At 47.2% G+C, this 12,093-nt stretch overlaps 1 protein-coding gene across 3 annotated transcripts in view; it reads left to right on the forward strand.

The window, feature by feature from the left end:
• The first annotated feature begins 4,614 nt into the window (after positions 1-4,614).
• NECTIN3 (nectin cell adhesion molecule 3) overlaps positions 4,615-12,093 on the forward strand; it is a 71,225-nt gene continuing 63,746 nt past the window's right edge. For all 3 annotated transcript variants that reach the window (XR_012621546.1, XM_074811908.1, XM_074811902.1), the window contains exon 1: positions 4,615-4,917. Coding sequence is in view for 2 of the 3 variants with exons in the window: in XM_074811908.1 (XP_074668009.1) it covers positions 4,680-4,917 (238 nt within the window). In the remaining variant the exon portion in view is untranslated. The remainder of the gene's footprint in view (positions 4,918-12,093) is intronic.

Genomic DNA, 12,093 nt, shown 5'->3' on the forward strand with positions numbered 1-12,093 from the left:
GGCTGAGACAACGGGAATCTCAGTTGCATTGTAGACTGGGTGATATGTACTCCTAACCATGGTACGAAACATAACGTTGGAGGGTGATTATTGTCAGTAACTGCATTACTCTTTTGTGAAAAAGCATGAGCTTTGGGACTTTTCTGAGACATAAAAGTTCTTGCACAAACGTGTGAGAGCAGGGCCACTCTGTGTGCAAGAGAACCAGTTTTTTAATTGTACTTTGCAATAAAGAGGGAGTCAGTCACTCAGGTTTCTCCTTAAAGGGATAGTCTTTGATTAAAACAAGACTTAAGTATGTCATCTTTAATAAGCAAAGTACTGGGCAAATGGATTTTAAAAATATCATATACCATGTGACTGTATGTATGTTATTCTTGGCTAAGCTTGCTTATGATCTGAATCAAAATATTATGATAGACTTTTCCATGAGATGACAACCCAGATCATTTTGCATTATACTGTATGCAAAGAGCTGGGAAACATGAGAATAATCCAACTTTACAATATATTCTTAATCTTAGTCATTTCTTAATAACAGTCAATGTTTATAGAGCATCCTTCCCCCCAGAATGCCTAAGTGTATCCAACACTATTAAAAACATAATTTACCAGCGATAAGCCAAACTCTGTGGATTGTGGGATGTTGTCTGAGCCCTTCCCTAACACATTCGTGGACAATCAGAGCACCGAGTCGACCGCTGGGTCAGGAGACGCACGCACATAAATATGCAGCCCACGTTCTTTGGTCTTGCTGGAACCGCTGTCAATCATGCCTGCTGCAGAGCCTACAGAGATGCTTTTCTATGGCTTTCTAGACGAGGAATTGGACAGGCACCTTTCTCCATACAGCACAGAAAACAGCAACTCTGGCTCAGTTTTGCTGAGGCACACCCAGAGACACAGCTATTCTGACTTCAGCTGGAGGAACAATGCAGAAACACAACCACCTGTTAGCAAATTGCAGAAACTCTGTGCAATAACGGCTAAATGTCTCATCCAGCTGGAAGCGTGCGGAAAAAAAAGGCAGGTTTTGTTTGGGGTTGGTTTGGTGTGGTTTATTTTAAAGGGTCATAACGGGTGGTGGTACGCAAGCATCGCCAGGGAGGCCCCGTCCCATCCATTGGAATGGAAGCGAGAGTTTTCAGAAGAGCACATTGTTCTGCTGCAAATCTATTTGCCGATTCCCACTGAAGTGAATAGCCCTTCATTCCAGCGGGAATTTGTGCCGTCACTTCAAATGTTATGCATATAAGTTAATTTCACACTGCTTCAGGACTTTGTTTTCAAATGACCAAAAGGGTTAAGAACGGAGAAGTAAACGCTTGCCAAACACTCCGCTCTAAATTAAGGGTAAGGGCTTTTTTTTTTTTTTTTGGGGGGGGGGGGGGGGAAGGGGGAGGGCAAGTGGGTGGACAATGGCCAGAAAGAGAGGGAAATATGGACTGGAAAAAAAGGACAGTCTTTTGTATTTCTACAGCTCAAAGATGCTTTTGAACAGGACTGCTGCCAACAGTGGAAAACCATCTTTTTATGGAAAAAATATGCCAGTAACAACGGGTTTACAAGAACCGAGCCAGTGTGTCCTATATGCATTTATTCAATATTATGCAAGATTAATTGTTTGGAGCATCATGCCTTCAGGAGTGTTCTAAGCATTGGGGAGCCAAATTTAGCCTCAATATCATGAAGTCAAATTTCCTTTTGTATCACAAAGTCCCCAGGACGCCTGATTACAACAGCGCTGAATCTGGCACTGGAAGGTGTTACCTACAGACTGGGCACAGTTCTATTTAAATATGACAAACTGCATTTGCTTCCTTAGCCTGCATGAATCGATGTACATATTTTGGTCCTAGATCTTCAAAACATTTTATTTTAAACAGATTTAATGCCTTTTGTTGTTTTGGAATGAGAAGAAATGAAAATATTATAGCAGATGACAATTTGATTATAGTTGTCACAAATAGGATTTTAAGGGTTGCACTCTCAATTACACTATGGCCCCATTATATTTCCTGCCCATCCTAAAAGTGCCTTAGACTTGGTGTAAATGTAATTATGAGATGTAATTTGCTTCGACTGTTAACTGTAAAAAGGGATTTATCTGTATAGGACTCATCTATACAAGGAAATGGAATAATTACAACCAATTAAAACATCTACCTGGAATGTTACATCAGCAAAGCCATATCACTATAAATTATTCTCCTACAATTATGCGCATTAATTTTCCCATGTAAAAAGGCTCTTAGCATAAATAAAATTGGGCTCTAATGATTAATTCAGCACTATATTTATCCAGGTTTATTGGCATGGTGGAATATATCGGTTTCCGCGGAATCAAAACGGCAGAGTCTAACAACAGAGTATCGGACCAGGCTTCAAAAGTATCAGCAGAGTGGGAAAACCTCTTTTTTCTTTTAAAGAAACTGTCATACAAATCTGTTTACGCACTTTTGGACAAGATCCTGTGTACTACCTGAGCAACCCCGAGTCCCAGTCGCAGAGGAAATTGGCACGAGAACAGTTTTGTACTAGCTGAGGATTAGACTTATGGAATTAACATTGATTTCACAAAGCTTTGAGACTCTTCTGAGTTCTGTTGGTTTGCATAGCAAAATGTTGACGAACGTCGAACGTCCATCACAACTAGCAGTTTGCCTCTAGTAACTCTTCGACTGAATTCTGCTTTGTTTCATAGTTACAAATTAATGAGGCCAGTTAATTGGCAAACTTTCAGTGTAGCTGAAGACCAGATGAACATAGCATTGCGAGCATCTGATAAACTTAGCCATGCGTAGCTTTGAGAGAAACTGCTGTTTGTGACCACCATTGAAGGAAATTATCAAATATTACACTGTATTGTGGAAAATGTGGGGCTTATACGGAACCTGCTCCCAGCAGTTGTCTCAGCAGCAGGTATGGCATAAACAGCTATTCACTATTTTCCTCAAAGTTTTGCAAAGATAGTGCATCTGAAAAGATTGTAAAGAACGAAGACTCTCAACCCAATTCCTTTGAGAATCTTTTGCTATCGAAAATCTGATTTGAGGATACATCCACTGACACTGTGCCCACAACACTGACGTCCAGATCAGCGCTGAGAAGCGGCCAGGAAACTGTGTTTCCTAGAAAAGTCACCTCCAATTTGGTGACCTGGTTAGAGCCTGCTCTAGTTCCGACACAGCCCTTGGCTGGACTCCCGCGACCCTGGGCAAAGGCACGAGTCCCCCCTTCCCCTCAGAGCGGCCACCGTGCCTTGCCGCCTCACACACCCGTGGTGTGGCACCGCCGCTCCCTCGGGAGCAGCTCTGCCCTCCCCGACGACAGCCTCCCCCCGAGCAAAGCTCCGCTCCGTGCCACAGCCAAGGATCGCTGCAGGCCTTGGCGCGACAGGGCCCTCCCGCTGCCCCGGGCCCCGGCAGGCCCCTCGGGAGGGCTGCACGGGGCCGTATTTGGTGTTCCTCGGCGATGCCTGCGCAGCGCTCACACGGCTGCCAGAGGGTTCCCGAGCCCTCAGCCCTGCCAGCGCCTGCCCTCGGGCGCAGCCATCTCCATCCCGAGGATGGGCTCTGCCTCTTCTCGCTCCCGCGCTCCCCTTCGGCTGCCGAGGCCGCGCTGGGAGGCGCTGGGGGAACGGGTGCCCCCGGCCGGCACCCCGCCTGCCCCTCCCTCGCCGGGGGTTTGCCGAGGGCAGCGCAGGCGGTGAGGGGGCAGCGGCGGGAAAGTTGACTGTTGTAAAACCAGGGGGCCACAGCCCAGCGCCCGCTGCCAGGGGTCCGCCGGCCCAGCGCGGGAGCGGGCGGGCGCCCCCGGGCAGGAGGAAAAGGCCCGTCCCGCCGAGGCGGGAGCCGCACCGGCCGGTCCCCCGCGCCTCCGGGGCAACCCTGACCCACCCCCCCTCCCCGGCGGCCGGGCGAGCGGGAACGCCCGTGACCGCGCCCGGCGCCCGGGGGAGCGGGCTGTGGCCAGTGCGCCGCGGGACCCCGGCCGGGGCGCGCGCCGCTGACCGGCCCCCCAGGCCGCGGGGCAGCCGCCCGGCCCGGCCCGGCTCCTCGCTCCCTCAGCGGGGCCGGCGGCCGGGAGGACGCGTGGCGGCGCCTCCCTCCCCTGCCGGGGCGAGGCGGCCGGGCCGGGCCGGGGCAGCGGCGGGGCCGGGGGCGGGCGGTGAGTCAGGCCGGAGCGCGCGGCGCCCCCGACCACGCTCGGGGCGGCGGCGGGGCGGGCAGGGGGGAGGAGGCGGGGCGGGCCGTACCAACAGCCCCCCGGGGGAGGACATCGTACCACCCCCCTCCCACCAGCTCCCCCCGCCGTCCGCGTTGCCAAGGGGAAACCCCCCCCACATCCCCCACCCCACACCCCCCTCCCCCCCCCCCGCATCTGCCCGTCCACACAGCGGGCCGGGAGAGGAGCGGGGCGGGCGAGCGAGGCGACTTGCCCCGGGGCGAGTGGAAAAGGGGTGGGGGGTCGCGGTAGAGGCGCGCGGCACACGCCTCCCTCTCCCCCCCTCCCCGCGGCGGGGTGGTGCGGCCCGCTCGGAGGAGGGCGGGGAGCGGCGCGCGGCGCCTCCCCGCTCAGTGACACACGCACCGGGTGCGGGGAGGCGGCGGCTGGGCGGTGAGCGGGAGCGGGCGGGCGTCGCAGCGGCGGCGGCGACTGGGAGCCGAGCCCGGAGCATGGCAGGGGCCGGAGCCGCTGCGGAGGCTGCGGCTGGTTTCCCCCTTTCGCCGGCTCCTCCCGCCCGTCGGGAACTTTTTCCAGCGGCCGGCGGCGGTGCCTCCCCCCGGTGGTGGTGGTGGTGGCGGAGGCGGCAGCAGCAGCAGCAGCGGCGGCGGCGGCGGCGGCTCCGCTCGGCGGTGCCTCCCGGGCCGGGGCTGGGGCTGCTGGGGCTGGTTTTCTCTCGCTTCTGCTGCAGTAAGTGAAACTTTTTCCCGTTGGCGGCCGGGGCAGGGCGAGGGGCCGGGTGGAGGAGGAGGAGGAGGAGGGAAACCCGAGCCCCGGCAGCGCCGGGGGACGCGGCCGAGTTGGGGGAAACTTTGTGTGCGCGCCCGGCGGGGCGGGGGGTGGCGGTTGCCCGCCGGCCGCCTGCGGGCGGGGTAGGCGGGTGGGTCGGGGACGGGGTCGCGGTAGTCTCCTCCCCCATTCCCCCCCGCCCCGGAGCTGGAGGTGGGGGCGCCGGAGCCCGCACCGCACCGCGGGGACGCCCGGGCGCTTTTCCCCGAGAGCCCCCCCGCTAGCGGCGGCAGGAGCGGCCACCGGGAGGCCGCGGCGGGGCCGTTGCGAGCGCGAGGGTCCGTGTCCGCGGGCGGGAGCCGCCGCCCCGCCGAGCGCCTCCGCCAAGTTTCCTCGGCCGGCGGCTCCGCGCCGCCCGGCCGGGCAGCAGTGCGGGGGGGGGCGGGGGGTGACCGCAGCCCGGGGCGGGGAACCGGGGAAGTTTGTCCGTCGGTGGCGGGGCCGGGGCTTCCCCTTGCGGGCGGCAGGTTGTCCGCCGTGATTCCCGGTCTGAACGGCGGGCTCGCTCTTGTTTGCGGAAATTGGCGGCTGCCCGCCCCGGGGCGCCCGCAGCCAGGGGGAAGGGCAGAAGGGTGGGTCTCGGGGCTCCGGCTGCGCCTCGGGGGGGCTGGGGGGGCTCGTACGCGCTTTGCCTCTGGCGCTGCTGGCTTGCCTCGTTGTGCCCTCTTAATTAGGGTGAAATCGGGGCTGGTTGCTGCAGGCTTATGGTTTTACATCGCTTATCGTTGCTTGCGAGAAGGGATTTGTGCGCGCTACATCACCCGGTTCCTCCGGAGCAGCTACTCCGGGGGAGCACTGCGGTGCGGGCCCCCCCCGGGGGCTCGACGTGACCGCTCGTAGGAAAATACCAGCAGCCCCACCACCCACCCCCCCGTGCCTTTGGCTGTGGAAAACAAGCAAGCGACGAAGCAGTCGGAAACTAAGTCAGAACAGGATTTTATTATTTGTTTTTCGTTATTGCATGCAACGTAGTGTCATTTTTACAGCAGTGGAAGATGAGGGAAAAAAGTGGACTTGGGCAAGAGCACGTCGAAACCCATCATCCTGCTGTTGTGTTGTATTCCCAATGCAGTAATGAGTAGTTGGCAAGGCAGTTTTATTATAGGATATGCTGTGTCCTTTCCCTCTTGAAGGAAGGAGGAACAAGTTAGAGGAGGTAATCTCTGGAGGTTCATGTGATAAAAATACCCAGGAACTTGCAAGCCGTGCCACCATAAAGCCAGTTGTATAGTATCCGAGAAATGCTTTTTCAGGGAGGGAGTCAGGCACTGCTTAAGATTGTGCTCTTGCATGTAATAGTCTCCCCCCTCTGGCAATGATGTAGCTTTCAGAAAAGATGATTAATACTAATTTAAGCTTAAACACACGCGTTTGCTGAAAGAGAGCCCTGTTAAATTGTGTAAGTTCTATCTGTTCCTAAATAAAGGAAACGACGGGAAAGAGAGAAGGGTGGGTCTTCTTGTACAGAGGACTTATTTCGGAGGAGGAAGAGTAGTTCACTGTCACTCCTCCTTCTGGTGGTGAACCTGTTACTGTTTCAATGTAGTGAGAGCTAATGTGCTCACATAAATTCTGTTGAGAGGACAGCTTTGGCCCTAGTCAAGCTGAACACCAACTGCAGTACTTGCTACAGCACAAGAGTTCCGTGGGACTCGGCGACTGTCGCCTTAGCCGGAGATTACTGGGATGCTGCTTTAGAGAAGATGAACTGGATGTTAGTGGACCGGTCTAAAAGTTGAAGTGCTCTTGCAGAAATTTTTCTGTGTTGCCTAGAGTGTGTCCTGGCTACAGGATTAAGTCTCTAAATTGACGGTTTTCTTATTTTTTTTAATAGGTCTAAACTAAATTGCTGTTGAAATAACTGAAACAAGATCTATTGCCTTCTTGTATATTCTCTAGAGATACTTGGCTGAATGTTTTAAAAAGTATTAAAAGACCTATTTTTCTTCCTCCTTAAAACAGATCCAGCAGTTTAATTTCCCACGCATAAAACTATGGAGCTCTTAGTTGATAACAAACACTTACTAGGCAGTATTTGTTTTTATTAGTGTAAATCAACTTTTTCAGTATTAAGAAGGTGCCACATTTCAAAACCTTAAGGCTTGAGGACTTAGTTTTCATAGTGTTGGCAAACTCCTTGCACTAGCTGTTTTTTCCCCTCCCTTTGTTCAGGGTGATTTCTGCTCTTTTGTGATTAAAAGGTGAAGTTGCAGCTTGACATAACCTTGCCAAGCTATTTTTACATGTAAATGTGAAGATAATAGTAACAAGGAAATTAAGAGCATCCGTGTGCCGTGTCATGCGGTGGCTTACTCTTTTAGCCTTGATGAGTGTAATTCAGATGTCAGTCTTCCCAGATTCCTTTTGGCATATGTGAACTTGACTGATAACACTTCAGAACGTCTGCCAAAAGTGAGAATGTTTTGTTGAAATAATGTTCTTTTTCAAGTTCAAAATTTTGAAGTACAATCTATGGATAAAAGGAGAAACTTAAACTACTAGTGACTTCTGGACTGTGAGGGAAGCAGCAGGGGAAGATGGTTTTTCACCAATATCATAGTTTTTAGATTACTTATTTTTTGCTCCTGAGATTTCCCACAATTGTTTTCATTATCTCTGTAACTGTCGTAGGTGACTGTGGATTTTAAGAGTGCTTGTAAATACATTTTGAGCGTGATTAGATGTTGATGGAACCCAAAACTGCTGACTACTTTTGGTCACTATTCTACCCACTGGTCAGTCAATTCTGATACTGCTAGTGAAAGGAAGAATTGAAAACGGCACAAAAAAAAAAAAAACAAACTCTAGTAGAATAACTTCACTATAAAATCAAATCGATTTTTATGCAATTATGTTGTCTGATTGCTGGAAATGATGATATATTTGATCTATAATTCCTCAGAGAAATACTACCAAAAAGACCTCAGCACTCAAACCAAAGAACTGAAGGGGGAAGGAAGAGAGAAAATGTATGGAATCTGAAATAACTGCAACTTTTGGTTTTTTTCAAATAAAAATAGACCTTTAATAAATACTGCTCTTTTTAGGAAAATGAAACCTATGAGGTTCAGCTTCCATGCACAAGTAATTCTTCCACTTCTCAGTCGAACAGTGTGTGATGCAATGAAGTATGTACTAAACTTAGATCAAACTTAGTGTAGCTTTGAACTAGGGGAGATGTATGGCATCCATAAGAAACATCATAACCTTCCGTCATCCGTAAGAAACATCATATACCTTAGTATACGTTGTGGCAAATATTTTTCAGATATGCTGTATATAAGGACCTGTGCGTTACAATATAATGAATTCCTCATAATTTCAGTGCCACATCAGTTTCCACACAGTGATAAGTTTTTTGGAATGTAAGCATGAGTTAAAAATTAAGCAAAATTGTAAAATGAGGCAAATAGAAAGCAAGAATATACAAGATGGATTTTTCAGGGTCTTTGTTGAGGAAATAATTTTTTTTCTATTTGAATTGTTGGTTATGCTGAGCTTCTCAGGCTAGGAAAACAAGTGTTTGTGGGGCATATGTTTTTCAATTCCCATTGAAATTTTTTTTTCCTTAAAGCAGCCTGGAGTACAGAACTCCAGACTGTAGTGGAGCTAGAAGGGTTGGATTATAAAGATGTGGCTAACAAACACAAGTATGCAGTATACCATATACAGAAATGGAGTTGCAAATAAAAAAAAAAAAAAAAGGAAATTCCAAAGTAAGTATTGACCAGAACACTCTGTTTGGCAACTTTTTTTGTTATTTTCAGGTTAAGTCATGACCAAAATGTGAGGTCAAGCAAACCAGGTTACTAACTTGGAAATGGGAAAATGTGGTAGTCTTCAAAAAGACAACAGAATGTATTTTTTCCTCATTGTATTTAAAAGGCAGTGATAATAGTTTAGAAATTCATGTCTGAATACGCATTTATTTTTTGGAAATGGTATGGAGGGAAATGCACTTTTGAAAAGGTGTTAGGTGAGCCAATATGACAATAGTAAGAGGAATGGGAAGGCTATAGAAGGTATTTGAAAAGTTGGAGAGAGTGAAATGTTGGTGAACTGTGTAGTAGGTAGGGCAGTGTGTGAAACTGCTGTGTGAAGAAACAGAGCAACTGCGCTGGTAGAAATAAGAGAGTAACTTCAAATAGAGGGAGAGTTAAACCTGGATTATTTAATAATTAGCATTAAAAAATGAAGGCAGTAGTCTGTCATGCCCATACTTCAGCATAACTCAATATAATAAGAGGTGGGCTGTTTCGAAACAGTTCTTGGCTCTCTTTTGTTGTGGTAGATCTGTCATGTTCAAGATCACTGTGAAACTGTGGTGCCCATGTAAAATAAAGAGAAAATAACAAAATGTAGATGCTAACATTTTAATGAAATATACTGCATAGGCTTATAATTCTTGACTGCTCTTTAAATATTAGACAAGATAGTTTCAATTTATCTGTAGCACTGCATGAAAATAGTGCAAGTTGCAGTTGCTCTGAAAGAAGTGGTTATGAAACTTGCATGGACAGGGTGAAAGCAGGTTACAGTAATCATATTTTAGGATGAATGAAAAATGAGGATGCCAACCAACATTTTGGCTTCTAGTGTGCAAGAGCTCCCATATACATGGAAGTGAAGTGTAATGTTACTTGAGTTAAGATCTGAACGTTTTGAGTATTATAAAAGAATTGTGATGGTTGTTTAGCCACTTGTGCTATATACAGGTTGAACGTTTTCTTGATTTAAACAATGTGTTTCCCCCTTGCCTCCTTAATTTTATGTCATGGAATATGAAGATTGTTCGATATTGAATGAAAGAAGGCTCTAGCAGGATTTATTTCTTGTAACGTTAGAGAGTCGAGTATCCTGTTTAGAAATATGGTCAAATCTAGGTTGTTTCTTCCCATCCCCTTCATGTAGTGTTGCTCCCAGAATGATATTGGGGAACAAAGGACTGTTCTGTAGCAGGAGAAGCAAAAATACCTGTGCTTTACAGAGCATCTGTTCCAGCTGATTACCCTTCAGGTGCTGGTGGTAGAACTTTTAAGGTATGCCAAATCACAGGTGTAAATGCATCTGCTGGGAAAAGGAATGGGGGCTGTGTTACTTCATTAAGCAGTGCGTGGGGCTAATGAGTAGCATTTGTGGAGCTCAAAGAAAAATCAAGTTAGAAGCTTTAGAATCAAAAGTCTACATTTCAATTTTTAGAAACAAAAATCAGGTAGTGAATGGAAGTAGGATCAGAGAATTACAAAAAGTGGCATACAGACTGGTAGAAGGTAATCTTGCTAAGTGCCAACTACTTGCAGTGATGTTAAAATGTTGTCCTTTTTAGTGTTGATTCAGTTATCTGTTGAAGAGCAATAAACTTGGAGTCTTTACTTTTCATCCCGTGTTACACCAGATTGTTGCTGTGGCGGTAGCTTGACCTGCTGTCCTGTGGCTGAATGCAGCTTTGTCCAAACAGAGTTCTTTGTCAGACTGTATGGCTGCAGACTGGTCAGATAAGTCTGCAAAGAAGTGAGAGCACTGAGACTGCTGATGTTGTCTGCTTGCTCTGGAGTCCTGGTACACTGCCTCTTAAAGATGAGCTGTCTGATGACAGATTACTTTGCTCTGGCACTGTTTGTGTTTGTATTTGTGCTTCTTATTTCCAACTTCGAATGAATGTCTTGTATTGAACCAGGATTATTTGAATGGGTTTTTTTTTTATCCTGATGACTGGTATATAGATACTAATGCAGAAGTTCCTTTGAGGAATTTTCTTAGTGACCTGATGATTGGATACTAACTGAATGGCTGGATTGTCTTAGTGAAGAATAACTATAGGTGCAGTTACTTAATTATTTTGGTATGCCATGTGTTGTTGGTTTTTTTTGTTGTTGTCAGAAGAGGAGGAGGTGTATATGATCTTTAAAGGTACCTCCTAACCCAAACTGTTCTATGTGGGGCTTTGTATGGGATTTTTTGATAGGGTTAGCCTATCTAAAACAAGATTTTTCTGAAGTACTTGAAGGATAGTTGCATTCAGAGCCTCAGAGATCATAGCTATTTGAAATAAGTAATGTGTTTCTATTGAGAGGATGGAGAAGATGATGATTTATTTGATTAGGCATGAGATGGGTTGATCAAGCTTTCTTGTTAGAGGTGAAGGGGCCATTAACACTATTCTCTGTTCCTGGTTAGAAAGCAGATGGATTGCCTGGAAAAGTGTGTCATGTGAGTATGGGCAGAAAACCCAAAAACAGCTAAGAAAGAAGAGGTGAGAATAGCTGAATGTGGATAGAATACAAGGAAATAGAGGAAAAGCAATTAAACAATGACACGTACCATAAAGAAAATGTCAGGGAGGATGATTATTGTGTTTCCATCTACAGAGTGAGGAGAGATGAAAAAGCTGTTGGGTGAGAGGTTGTCTTACTCCCCTGGGTGTGAAAAGACAGTGAGGGTGTAAAATAGTGGGTTAAAGTGAGGTGTAGGTATTTATGAGTTAATACTTTTGGGAGCTCGTGGCCAATATTTACCTTGGTTGTGGAAAAGACAGGTCAGTTGTTGCTTAGTACACAGGCTCGTAGTGAAGAGCCTCAAGGTGTAGCACAACTTCCAAGTCATAGTAAAAACACCAAACAAACTTTTTTTAATTATCCAATAGATGAATGCTTAAAGAGTTATTTTTCTCATCATTCTTTTCAGGTAATTAACTTTTAGACTTGGGGCTGTTTCAAATGTGAACTCAAAAATTGTTTCTTATGTCCTTGAGTTACCAATAGAATAAAATTAATAGCAAGAATAAAAAAGTCTTGAAACTTCCATCTCTCTCCTCTATCCTTTTACCTCTGTTTTCCTAAGTGTGAGGAGCTGAGTTAGGTAAAGTTTGGACATCAGCATATTATCAAGAAGGTCATTATTAGTTCAAATAGTGAAAAGTAACAAGCTTCCAGACTATCCTCTTTTATTATTACTGCATTCTTCTGTTCAATATTTTTGCTTCTTTTCATTCTTTTCCAGAAATGTACAGAAGTAAAAGCAATTTTAATTTTGTAATACCTTAAAATAGCATGGTTTTGCATTCTCAACATGAAGGCT

Source organism: Strix aluco, chromosome 2 (genome assembly GCF_031877795.1).
Source record: "Strix aluco isolate bStrAlu1 chromosome 2, bStrAlu1.hap1, whole genome shotgun sequence".
NCBI classification, from domain to species: Eukaryota; Metazoa; Chordata; class Aves; order Strigiformes; family Strigidae; genus Strix; species Strix aluco.